The sequence below is a fragment of the Lathamus discolor genome, chromosome 1, assembly GCF_037157495.1.
Source record: "Lathamus discolor isolate bLatDis1 chromosome 1, bLatDis1.hap1, whole genome shotgun sequence".
NCBI classification, from domain to species: domain Eukaryota; kingdom Metazoa; phylum Chordata; class Aves; order Psittaciformes; family Psittacidae; genus Lathamus; species Lathamus discolor.
In genome coordinates this window covers 17,671,590-17,685,407 of record NC_088884.1, presented here as the reverse complement: position 1 = coordinate 17,685,407, position 13,818 = coordinate 17,671,590, and the positions used below count along the sequence as shown (strand labels likewise).

The following is a 13,818-nucleotide window of genomic DNA, read 5'->3' as shown; positions in this document are numbered from 1 at the left end:
CCAGAAGGGCTAGTTCACTGCTCAGGTCGGGCTGGGTATAGGTCAGCAGTTGGTGAGCGGTTGTGTTCTCTTCCCTTGTTATTTCCCTTATCATTATTATCAATGGTGGTAGCAGCAGTGGTTTGTTACACCTTAGTTACTGGACTGCTCTTATCTCAACCTGTGGGAGTTACATTCTTTTGATTCTCCTCCCCATCTCTCCGTGAGCAGAGGGAGGAAGTGGGGGCGGGGGCGGGGGGGAGTGAGCAAGCGACTCCATTCTCAATGCTTTTGAGCATTTTGGAATACATATGTCACACCATAATTAAATTTAACTGGATTGGCACAGCAGTGCACACATGAGCTGACCCAGCACACCAGGGAAAGCTACACCAGTGGCTAGGGAGAGGGACTGGATTTAGTCACCTGTGTCTGGAAGAGACAGGTACCAGTATATAGCAATTTAGAGAATCTAGGTGTTACATCTACACCAGTGATCCCGATCAGCTCCAAATGACAACTGTGTGCTGAATGAGAACATATTTAAGCTGTTCAGTGCATGCACCCAGTGCTATTTAAACCTTTTATCCAGCCTCTTTTTAATGAAAATTGCAGGGTGATTCCTGAAACGGTTACTTCACTAAAGCTGTCATACCTTTCTAGTTTTTCAGAAAGATTATCAGCAGAGTCCGCAGATGGGATTTGGTAAATATCCGACAGCTCTAACCGTCGTCTGTAACCCTTTTTCAAAATTGGTTTTGTCCATCTAAGGGGGAAAAGAAAAAAATCACCATTTCTTGAGGTTAATTCTGGAGATACATTGTCTCAGCCTGAATATTTTGTCCACAGCACCCAAGTATGTCTATGTGCACACACACACACATACACAGAGAATATGGCATAATACACTGCAGCTCTGCATTACATTTACAAAACTATATTAACAAACATGACATTAAAGCAGTAACTGCAAAACTGTTGCATTTCATCAGTTTTGGTGTGGGATCATGCCCCGAACTTTCTGTTCAGTCAGCAGCAGAGACATGAACAGGGGATTGAGATCTTTGTACTGTATTTCTGAATAGGTGCTATGTCCATATAAATGAATAGTATATCAGAACTACAGTAAATTGCATGTAGAAGTTTCATTCCTGTAAGACAGAAAATCTTAATATAGCTTGAGTGTTCCTTTGACAGCTTACATTGCAGTGCACGCTTAACAACACACCAGGACTTTCACAGGACTCCTCTCAAGATCTTCATTTCATCCATCATATATACATTTCACATTTCTTTTTTCAAATTTCATGTTTAAAAACTTAATGCAAATCTAAAGAGCATGCTGAACCAAACCAGAGCAGGAAAAAAAACTCCAGAATGGCTACTCTGTAGAGAAAATATTTATAAGCTATTACTAATTTTCATGGAACCACAGAACAATTTGGGTTGGAAGAGACCTTAAAGATCATCTAATTCCACTCTCAGTACCACAGGCAGGGACAATTTTCCATTATGTTGGGGGCCCCAGAGCTAAAAGCAGTACTCCAGGTGGGGTCTCTCGAGAGCAGAGGGGCAGGATCACCTCCTTTGACCTGCTGGTCCCATTCCTTTTGATGCAGCCCAGCACACAGTTGGCTTTCTGGGCTACAGGTGCACACTGCTGGGTCACGTTGAGCTTCTCGGCAACCAACACCCCCAAGTCTTCCTCCTCAATTTTATCAAACCATTCAGCTCCTGAAAGCCCTATGAATCCCCAACTGCCAACTTGTACAAAGTTTTGCAGCAGCTTCTGTTTGAAAATCATTTTGAAAGCAGAGGACTAAAACAAAACACAAACAAGCAACCGTAAGAACCTAACAGAATATTTTAAAACTATTGGAGTTTCTGTTTTACTGCCATTGTCAAAAATATTTCCTTAAAAGAATGAAATACCTGCAAATGAAGTAGCTTGTGGTTGATTGCTGTCATGCTTCCACATGTAAACAGTTTGTAAAAGAACCCAAACACATTATTTATGTTCATGATAAAAGTTATGATCTGCAAAGCCTCCATCATTTCAGAATTTATTGTTTTCAAGTGTCAACATAGACAAAAGTTAACAAAATTGAAAAAAAAGTGCAATAATGTTTCACATGGTCACTAAAAAATGCAAACGTCTAATTGGAGATGCTTACCCATACACCTATAAGAACACTTATCTCACACAAAGTAATCCATATTCTCAGTTGCTCAATTGCCTCTGAAATTAGACACTACATGAGTGCAAAAAGACCTTAGCACAATAGTCAAAGCCTACCTGTGTGCAACTGTGCACACATACACGCACACTCTAACACGTACTTTAATGAAGTTATGAATCATACGAGACATCAGTCTATAATCCCTGTAATTCAGTAAAGCACAAGGATATTTCCCAAGTGAGCAGTTACACCACACCCACTGCAAACAGATCATGTTAAAAGAAATTAGAATATTATCCTTCATTTCTGCAATCATACTACGGCTCCAGACGAACCATATGGGCTTCAGCTCAGTCTTTGACACTCCAGTGGCTGAGAAGTAATACATGCTTCGCAGTATGCTACAACAAGGCAAACAACAAGCTAAGAGAGTCTACTTTGGAGAGTCATTGACAAAATACCCATAAATTTTACTGGAAGAAAGAGCCAATGTTTTCAGGTCTGTAACAAGATGGATTAAGAGAAAACTGTTTAATCTAAGATAATACTGTTACATGAAAGTTTTTCATGGCCATTGCAAATGATAAAACACTGATTTCTGTTTTGCCAGCTCCTGACGGCAGAAAGGACCAATTGCTATTGGCTTTGTGCACATCTTGTGAAGAAATAGCTCATCCTTGTCTTTCAGGAACAGAAACTGTCATGGACTGACTTCACCAAAAGTTCTGTACACAGATATTTTGGCAATGATAAAATGAATACAAGTTATGGGACACTAAACAACTACTGCAGCAAATGCAAATAAATAACAGGACTTCCTAAGCAACCTCTTTAATCCCCAATACCATAGCTAAGTAATAACCTGCTGAGCCCCTTAGTAATGCTTTGAGACTGCAACAAGTAATTCCCAACTTGTCTTGACAAAAGAGAAATGCTTTACAGTTTCAGACTTCATATGTTTTTGGAAAACATGTTTCCACTACACATTTGATTTCATTTATACTTCTGATTAGCACCTACCCTGGCATTTTGCCACTGTTAGAAGTAACAAAACGTGACTGCATTTAGAAAGCAAGCAGAGTAGCTCTTTCATTATTTGGGGAAGGCACCATGCTTAGCAGATCTACTGTACTCCTAGAAATGTCTCTTGTTCTGCTTGGTGCTTAACCAGGTGCACTCCTTAGTGCCACCTAAATTATGTGGTCCCTAAGCTATTGTCCTCTCCCAAGTCAACAAATTTGACACAAAGATTGTGCAGCCCTTGTCCTCATCTCTGCTCAGCAAGTAGCTGCAACTATGGTAGATGACTCCTCCAGCCAGCTCAGGAGCGGTGCTGACACCTTCGCCCAGGGTCCTCCTGTTCTGCAGTCAGGTTCCTACCACAGGATGCTGGCAAGGCTTGCACAAAGATGTTCACCTCCCAGCTGCCCTGGCCTTGCTCAGAAGTCGCACCCTAACTAGATCTGGCCAATTTGTGAGCTGTGCCAAGTGGCTTTGGGTTGGGGTGGTAATGGTGGGAGGACCTGGCCTGTCACATGCTGTTTGTCTCAAGGGAGATTTTCAACAGCTGCTTGGGCTGTGTTGTCAAGAACTGCGGGAGACAGTATGTATTCTATTAAAAGGAATGTATTAGACCTAGAAGACATAAATATCTCCTAAAATTAACCTTTTGCCAGATTCCAATAGCATACAGTTTACCATTATGCTCTGGATTCTTTGCAAAGTTTTGAAGTGCAAAATGGTTATACATTAATTTTAACTGGCAAGATCATCTGTAGTTACCGATGTTTCTTTACCACCAGGTAACAGAGCTCAGTCAGAGTTTGTCAGTGAATATGGCTCTTCTATTTTTTGGCTTAATAGAAACAATTTGTCAGCATTAATTCTGATTTTTTTCTTCTTGTGGTTGCTGAGAATGAGAAATTTATCTTGAAAGAAAGACAGCAAGAAGGAAAGGAAACAGATTGGCTTTACAGCATTACGTTAGCAAATGCCACCGGATTACTGGCTGGCATTTAATGAACTCTTTCACGGAGAAACCTGTAGTGCTGTCAGTTTTGCACTAACTAGGAACGCTATTATGGGTACACACACATGAAACCCAGCAGGAGACAAGTTTCAAGGGTGTACAGTAGGAAAGAAAAGAAGGAAAACAAGTTGCACCTCTATTATTGATTGCCTGTAGCATAAAATACCTTATGAGCTTAGTGTGTAAATACAATTTCCATAACATACTGTTTTAACTTCTCTTTTGTCAGATTTCTAATGACCATTTCTTTGTCATTCACTTTAGCAGTATGTAATAGATTTCTTACTACAGCTATCTTTCTTCAGCACGTTCAATCTCATTTCTCTCAAACAAATTGTACCAATAAGAGAGACGTCTTTGCCTTTCCAGGGAGTGTTAACACAAACTGTTAGCTTGTCAATGGCATTTGACTCTCCCTTAAGGCTACTTTGCATGCCACTGAAGACAGAAGGAGCCTCTGTGTTGCTAAGCCAACTGCTCAGATCTTCCTCCTGGGCACAGGGATTCCCCAGCTCAAATAGGCTCATCAGATCAAGAAGTATTGGGACCATGACAGAGCAGCAAGGCTGGACTATCCAAGACCTGCAAAGCAGAGCAGCTCTCCCGCAACGGTCCCTGACCAGGCTGGTCCCATTTCAGCATGTGTCCTGTGCACAACACAGCAATGTATACTGAGAGGTGTGAAGGTGACCACTGACTTCACTTCCTTCTCTTACAAAGCATTGGTACCTGTGCACAATATAGTTAGGCATACTGCCTGCAGCAACTAAGGAACTGGACCTAAATCTTGAAGGAGACAGAACAAGAAAGACGCCTCTGGCTTTATCTTATCACTTCTTCTAACAGTTTGGGGGAACATAATCAACCCATGATTTGCCTGTTTTACAAGGTGTTGTAGGGGCACAAAAGCCTACTGACCTTAGGCAAAGACTGAGGTACTAAGTAGGCTCCCAAAGGGCCAAACCAGCTTCTGTCAGAGGCTCTGCATTCCCATGCTGTCCCAAAAGATACCCATCACTCTGCTGGTAGAACAAATTGTAAATTGTTGCTTACTTTGTATTGCAAGTGGCAGCTCTACTACACTCAGAACTGTACCTTCAGGAGACTCTCTGTACTACGAGCCCTCTGAGCATCCTGCAATGCAGCTGTAATGGGTGACACTAACTCCGCATGATCCTTGCTAACAGATGGGACAAGCCATCACACCCACAGAGCACAACTGCCAGGCACTACAGCCTAATTCCTGCACCCTGGTTACCCTTGAGTAGTGTTGGAGGTACTGTGTTTCAAATTGTAACCTGCTGAAATGGCATGTTCTATATTCTGAAAATTATATCAAACCCTTAGCATTTTCCCCTTTAAAAGCAAATGCAACACTCTGAGCTTATATTTTACACATAATTATTCCAGGGCTTCAACAATGGAAAGTAAATGCAGACCCTACGAATGTCTGCTTATTTGTTGCTTTTTCTCAGATCACAAAAATTAAGATGCAAATTTCTTCACTAATAAACAATTCTTCCCCATGAGCTGTTATTTAACACGGAAAATATTTAGCTGCAATATTATTGACTCTGCCACTAGCTGTGAGCAGCACCATTTTAAGAATAATCAATGTTCTGCTGAAACCCCAGGATTTCAATAGCGAATCTTAATTAGGATTACTCCACAGCAATTCTTCAGGAAGGCTTACCTTTTTATGTCTAGTTTTTGCAAAGTGGCACTCCTTACATTATTATCTAATCTCTAAATGCTTTTTGGGATTGGATTTTTAGCAGCAATTCAGTACTTTCTCCTTACAGTTAGTAAGATCATCAAAGTATTTTGGTTTGCAGAAGTACCAAGCACTATTTTTGAGAGAAAACAAAACACATTAGGGGTACAAAGATATTTGGGTAAGATACAAAGACAGAATACATTCATTGTATTAAAATCTGTCAGTTGTTTAGATACTCAAGTCAAGTGTAACATATGCCTCAAATATTTCTTTAACAAAGCTATCAAATAACATAGTAGTGATGATGTGCTATGAACAGGGTTTGCAAGGCCGTTCCAGCACATACCTACAGTAAGACTGGCTAGGAGAGGACATTTCTTCATCTTCAAGAATAAGATTTCTTTTTCCTAGTCCTTTGCATGACCAAGGAACGTTGCAGAAAGTTTGCATCAGCAACACAATTGCAGAGCTGTGCTATTCATGATTGAACTGAATTTTAAAATCTCCCAGATTGTCACTAAAGTGACAGCAACAAATTTCACCCAATTTAGTACTCCACTAACTTAGCCATGCATTTATAGCTACATTTCATAACAAGTTAGCATACAGTTGCACATCAGGTGCAATGGCCCTCTCCAAATCTGTAATTTGTTCCAGCCCCAGTGACTGATATGGGGGGGGGGGGGGGGGTGTTGATTGTTTTCTTTTCTTTGTTACCTCTAGAGAAATAAAAGTATTCCAGATTTTACAGATTAACCTTAAACTGACTTAAGTCGAAACAAGATAGAGTGAAATATCAGATTGACTCCAATACAATGAAGGTTCACGTCCTTTATTTTAAAAGTTAAAAAAAAAAAGAAAGAAAGAAAATAGGGTATAAAAAGTGCCAACATTAAAACATGGGGATATACCAGAAATCGAGGTCCTTTCCAAGCTGTCACTTAAGATTTTCCCCTAAGGCGTGCCTTTGCCCATGGAGTCAAGGCATTAGTATTGTAGCAGGCCATGCCAAGCATTGCCTTTCTAGGATCAGTCTCCTCTCCTGCCTACCCTCTCCTGAAGGAAGGATGTTTACCCCTATCTGACAGCCAGGAGGGTTTTGGTTTCAAGGGGAAAACAATGCTGCTTCAAAATACCTCCTAAAAGCCTACTTATTCTTTTCTACTTTGGGGAGTTTCATGAAAATGCAGCCTTGGTTTAGCTAGCTACTTGCCAACTGTGAAAATGCTCATGCAGATCCTTTTGCTTATATGAGAGGGAGTGATACACAAACACAGCCTGTGAGTTCTTGCTAATCTCGCCCAGGCGTACCCCCTCTCTCGTGGAAGGCAGTTGAATTGCATCTGAAAGTTTACATAGCAAAATTTTGCAACATGTATCACTAAAGTCGTCTTATATGCTACAGCTTAATCTGACTTCTGACATTTATTTTAGAGGACATAATGGGACATGTTATTACCTAGGTGTCAGGTACCATCCTGTCCCTACAACCAATATACCTACACATACATGCTGCAAAACAGAAGGGGGGGAGGGGGTGTGAGCTGAAACAAACAAACAAGGTAACAGCAACCTGCAGAACTCCTCTGCAGTAACTCATGCTATTCTCACCAGTTTGACAATTAGCATATTAAAAACATTCAGATATCCAGAAACTGAGACTCTTCTGCATGCAAGAGGTAATAATTGTTCACTGTAGAAATATGCTGAGGTAATTTTGTCACACCAGAAATACCCGTGCTATTAGTGTCCTAGACAGTAGATCTCAGGCAGTCTGCACTGAGCCCACCACGTGCCCCTGGGATCCTTGTACCGCCCCGCTTTCTTCTCTGTGCAATTACTAAACTTCTTTTTAGCCCATCCTTTGAGCTATCTACTTAGACTTTAAGATCTTCAAAACAGACTTCCTTATCAAATGCTTTCCAGTACTTAGTACAACAGACTTCAAATTTCTGCTAGGGCATTTAGAAGGCTGTATAATACAAATAGTGCTACTTTCCCTGTCATTGCCTACAGTATTTAGAATTCAAGAACAGGAGAGATTATTTTCTATCCCACCGAAATCAAATAAGCATGGAGGAGAATAAAAAGGTCTACAAACCTTTTAAATGCTTAATCATTTGATTTTGAATATCAAAATGGTAAGTCTTCCTCCCGCAGGAGGAAAAGCAGCTTTATATGTATTTCAGAAACTCAGATGCAACATAATACAGGCAACTGTGCTTTAGAGATACAAAGCAGCCAGAGAAGGTTACTATGCTATGCAGGGTTTACACTTCTGCTCATTAGACCAAAGATGCAGTATCAGGCTGAACCAAGGAGACAACTAGGTCTTACTATTAGAGTGGCTGTGGCTAAAATTATTTCAGAGTAGGAGACTCGGCATCTTTCCTCTGGCTCACTTCAAGTTTCACATTTTACTTTGAAAATATTAATAGAAGTCAAATTTCAAAAGGAGTCCAAAACTTGCACATACATCTTTGAACCATCTGGGGGCTGGCTTTCAAAAGTACAGAAAGCTTGCTGTCTCAAACATGTCTGAAGTGCTGGTAGACCAGCAGGTCTCCATGGACCATTTGTGGCAACAGATAAATTGATCAGTCAGTCTAATGAGGACATAACCTGTGCTGCAGCTGCAACTGTGCTTGGTTATCACTAACAGCCAGGATTTATCATTATCTGGGATCACAGGAAGATGGGTTCTCAGGACTAGACCCATAAAGGGCCTTAAGAATATACTGTGAGAAATTTACCTTATGTAAGTGTCTAAGCCAGCTGTCCCAGCAACTGAGCCATCACACTGTGCAATTAACTGTACCTGCTCATCACTGGCAATATACACAGAGTCTCCCTACTTAGATAGGAAAGATAAGCAAGAGCCTACAGCTAGGTATTGACAGGGGATGCTCCAAATACATGTTGGATATGATAATTTCCAGACGCCTGCTCTCTGGAGTGAAATGTATAGATATGATTTAGGTCTCTAAGCTTCCTATACAATAACCAGGATTTCTAGGAACTTGAGACAGTTTCACAGGAAGTTCTGAGTATAAATGCACACATTAAATCCCAAAGTTCTCCAGGAAAATACACACATAAGACATTTATTCAGAAACCAAAATACTAAGCACCTTCTTGGTAGTAAACCTTCAGATGCATAGTTCAAGGATGGAGTAGGGACTGGCTAGGGCATGTCTGGCTTTAGTTTGTTTCTCTGAAGAGATTCAAACTAATTATCATGATAATGCCTTTTCAGACCAGGAACTGCCTTGGTTAAGGCACTCTCAAACCTACAATTACGACTGAATTAATTTAGAAAAAGAGAAAGAATAGCCATGACTGTAGCACATGGGCTAGGTACTTTCAAAACTTAAGTCCTGAATTCTGTTATCTACCCTAAAGACTGTTAACAGACTTCGTAACAAGTGCACTCAGAACAGAAAACAAGTTGGACTTGCAAACAGGTTTCTTACCCACTGGACTACATTGTCAGTCTTACGCTTTAAAAATAATAGCTGAGCCAGAGATAGAGAATTAAAACACCTTCACTACCATACACTGGTAACACTGGTCCTACTTCCCAGGAGAGGTGAGGTGAAGAATTGAATTCCTTTTCCTACCCCTCCCAGCACACACATAGCAAAGGAAGGAATCCAACACTTATGCCCTACATGCTAAATTGTTCTTGGAACCACTGGACAGCTGTATAAAAGGGTGGCAGGTTACTATTTTTCTGGTTTGTAAAAACAGAAGCAACTACAGCAAGTCTGATTGACTGAGCCCATAAAAAACATGACACAAAAGCTGGCTTAGTTTGTATTTTTCATTTGAATTTAATAATGAATCAGGCACTAAACTACTCAGTCCTGCCAAAACAGATGTCACATTTGGTATACACTAAAGCAAAAGCATATGCCCAGAGAAGCTGTGGCTGTCCCATCCTTGGCAGTGTTCAAGGCCAGGCTGGATGGGGCTTTGAGCAACCTGGTCTAATGGAAGGTGTCCCTGCCTGTGGCAGGGGAGTTGGAACTAGATGATCTTTAAGGTCCCTTCTAACTCAAACCGTTCTATGATTCTATATGCTTAGAGAGTTGGACAGGAGCACAGGGATTGCCTTTTCTGAACTTGTATTTAAATATCTAAATTTGCAAACTACAAAACCAAAAAAAACCAATAAAACAAAAAAAACCAAAACAAAACAAAAACAAACCCACAACAACAAAAAAAAAAACAAACACAAAAAAACACCAGGATTTTCATGAAGTTGCAGCTGTTTCTGAAACTCTAGCACTAACTCTGTGTTCCAGTACCCAGTTAAAAATTGATTAATTAATGATACTTTCTTATCTCAGTTAATCTACAATAAAAAGTAGCTGATTGCAAAGCACGCTGATGTTGTTTGTCGCAAAAGGTATGGCCTTGACCCTACAAAACTCCAAGAAGGTAAGTAACTGTTGTAAAGACAAAAGTGAAGTTTCACAATGAATACAAAGTTAAGCAAATTACCACCTGACTGCTTCTGCATAAGACTCTTTCCTTTAAATGAGACAGAAAGTTGCCAGTGCACAGCTAAATGCCTTGCTTGTGGTTTGGAACAAAAGAGATCAACTCTGAAAATATAACAAGGAAATTACAACAAACATAAAAGAAACCCTGAAACCCCAAACACTTAGTAACTAGCATTTCCCAATTGGCATCCTAATCAAAGATCTCACACCACTTGTCTCCGCACCTCATTTCTTAACCACCAAAACTCCACTTCTAAGCAGAAATTGTTGAAATTTTAGGATGACAGTTGATATCAGCAAAAGTTCCTGAATAATAACTACTAATACTTCAGTATCACTTTGCTAACATGACCTTCAGCTCATTGCACTATATTCCGATTGGCACTTCACACATAATTGCACAGGAGCCTTCTATAAAAGTTACTTCACTGCAGCATTCTGCAATGTTGCACTTGAAAGCAACTATTTCATCATCATTGGAAAAAACAACCTTTTTCCATACACACCTTTTTGGGCTTTTGTGGGTTTTTCGTTTTGTTTTGTTTTGTTTTAAGAAAGAATTGACTACTTATTTCAGATATAATGCCCTTGACTTCTGTCTCACACCGTTTCATAGAACTAATTGTAGGCATGTCCTGGAGTACCTTACTGAAAACAATCAGTATCAGAAACCAATGATGTGTGTAGATTCAGTTAAAACACTAACAGAATATTCTGACATCTTAGAAAACCTTGTTCCAATCTCAGTCATTAATCACTACTTTGTGGATGTTTCCAGTTGAGCGGACAGATCTCTTGCTACTGATACATAGCAAGTGCTCCTGGCTTTGTAAAGCTCATCACAAATAACATACTTCAGTGTTATGAAAAAACTGTACCTTGAAGAATATTAGCAATGTGATAACGTACCTTTTAATAATCTTTAGCACTGATCTTGACCTACTCTTGCTGAGACAGAAACTGATGGAGTCCTTGAAGACTGAAGAGAGACATTTTAAAACAAGCTAACATGTTTCATCACTGTAATGTATACTTTTCAAATGCGTATTTATTTGTTTGTTTGTTTATAAGAGAAAGACATCTTTGCTGCCAAACTGGATGTAATTCACTTTATTCTTTTGGGGCTTTCACTTTTGTGACCTTTTAATTTCATATAATATTTGTGAAGAAACAAAGACATTCACAGTGTATGTGGTAGTATGCATGCAAACAGAGACTTTGTCATTCACAGAAACATCCTTGCAAAGGTATTAGAACCACATTAGATACTTCACAGACGTACACATGCAATTTTGGTTGTTCTTACCCAGTGAACTGAAGGTTTACTTTGACAGCCTGATTCTTCTACGAAATAATCTTACTGTAAGGTTTTGTACAGAAATTTATCTGCTCTAGTCAATATTCATCACAAACCTCTCTTTATATACACTCAGATACCTGCTAAAATAGAATGTATCATGCATGCCAAGCATGATTCAAACATTACTTAACTGACCTAAAGACCACGATTTTAAAAGACCAAGTTAGTCAGGCCCAAGGATGGTTAATTATGCACTTAATGAGCATGAACCACATCTGGTTTCAGCCACAGGAACTTTTAAGTAAGGCAGGAATCAGAAGTATATTTGCTTTATCTTATAGGGGTGTTTTTCTTGACACCTTCAGCATCACAGGTTCTAAGAGAGCACTACTCTGATAGAAGCTTTACAAATAAACAAAATTACATAGAACAAGGGGCTAATACAGAGCCTTATATAATATTAAGGGGCTAATATACAGATTTATTTTCTACAGATTTGTGTCTTGTGCTTGAGAGAACCACTGACGGAAACTTCTGTGGAGAACCTGTGAAGACTTGCGCTCCCACCATCCACACTCCCTGGCTCTAACAGCATTTGAGAGCAGTTGCAGCTTCTTTCCCACTGCAGCACCACTGGGGGACACTTCTAGGAACCTCACCTTTACCTGGATGTTTGTAAAACTTTAGGAACAGGTTACATTTGGGATCATTCTCCACTATCACATCTGGCTAAAATGAGCCCAAGTGGGAGAGGCAGGCAGAAAGCTCTCCATGCAGACCCACTTCCTTAAGAAACTTTAAAAAAGGGTCCAGGCCAACCTGGAAAGGGAAGCTATCCCAAAAGGCCTGAAAAGTGGGCTAAAAGCCCCCAGTTGTTCAGGCAGAGACCTCGTGCCAATGTTACGGTTTCACATCACGTGCTCCCATTTCAGTCACTGTGCTCACGACTTAGATTTCCTCCCTCCCCTCCCTACAAAGCAAAAGACCCCCCAGCAACAAAAGGGGGAACCAGCACCCAGGAAAAACCTGCGGCATGTGAGCCAAAGCCAGAAAGATTATTTGCTCTTTCCAGGTGGCAGTGTTATGTCTAGCATTGTCATATAAAACATGTTCAGGCTTCTATATTGTCTAACAGAGCACACTGTGCCCAGGCGTTGGTATTGGCTCCTTCTTCCCTTTTTATTTGAAGTTGTGAGAAAGAAAAAGCGACAGAGACTTTGCTTGTTAGGAAAGGCTTACAAGGAACTGTTTCCAGTATACTCACACACCGAGCAAATGCTGAACACCCGAAAAGCCAAACAAGGAATCCTTGCTCCGAGAGCATTTCCCCTCAGCTCCCCACCACCCCGCTGTGTTTTCACAGTTTACAGTGAAATAACAGGTTAACGACTTGAGCAATTTACCAAAGGTTGCTCAAATTATGCCATAAATACATCTGCCCAGGTCCAGCGAGGGTTTATGACACCTGACAGACAGAGCCCAATCCGGCTGCTGAAAAGCCAGCAACAGCAACAGCAGAAAAAAGCGAGATCTCCTCATTCTGCTCCGCGCTCCCCTCGGACCTTCCCAGGGCTCACTGGCGCCCAGCGCCCGCTCCCCAAAGCCCGACCGAACCCCCCGCCCCGCCGCTGCCCGCTGCCCGCTGCCCCAGGCCGCACGTGTCCCGCCGGGGCCGGGGCTCCCACCTGAAGAAAAGTTTGGAGAAGATGTTCGCCTTCTCCAGGGGGGACCTCTGCATGGTGGCCGGGGCGGCGCGGGGCGGAGCGCGGGGGGCCAGCGGCAGCCGCTAGTCGCTGACACCTCGCTCGCTCACCCGCTCCGCTCCCGCGGCTCTCCCACCTTATCCGCTCGGCCCGCTCCGCTGTCCCCGCCTGCCGCTGCCCCTGCCCCTCTCCACGCCTCTGCGTTGCCCAGGTTCAAAAGGGGCCGGGCTGGGGCCCCGGCCGCGCGCTGCCGCCGCCGCCTTCGCCGCTGCCCCCCCCCCCCCCCCCCCCCCCGCGGCTCCCCCCGCTTCCCCCCCGCGGCCGCCCTCTCCGCCCTCGCTCCCCGCCGGCTCTCGGCCAGCCCGTTAACTCCACCTGCCGACTCCGCTCCGCGAGGCACCT

The 13,818-nt window shown here is 41.9% G+C and overlaps 1 protein-coding gene across 2 annotated transcripts in view; it reads right to left on the bottom strand.

The window, feature by feature from the left end:
* The window catches only part of CFTR (CF transmembrane conductance regulator), a 94,141-nt gene extending 80,551 nt beyond the window's left edge, over positions 1–13,590 (bottom strand). For both annotated transcript variants that reach the window (XM_065659611.1, XM_065659525.1), the window contains exons 1-2: positions 13,399–13,590; positions 635–745 (exon numbers count right to left, since the gene is read on the bottom strand). In XM_065659611.1, coding sequence (XP_065515683.1) covers positions 635–745; positions 13,399–13,451 — 164 coding nt within the window. In that variant the 5' untranslated portion in view covers positions 13,452–13,590. The remainder of the gene's footprint in view (positions 1–634; positions 746–13,398) is intronic.
* Positions 13,591–13,818: the final 228 nt, after the last annotated feature.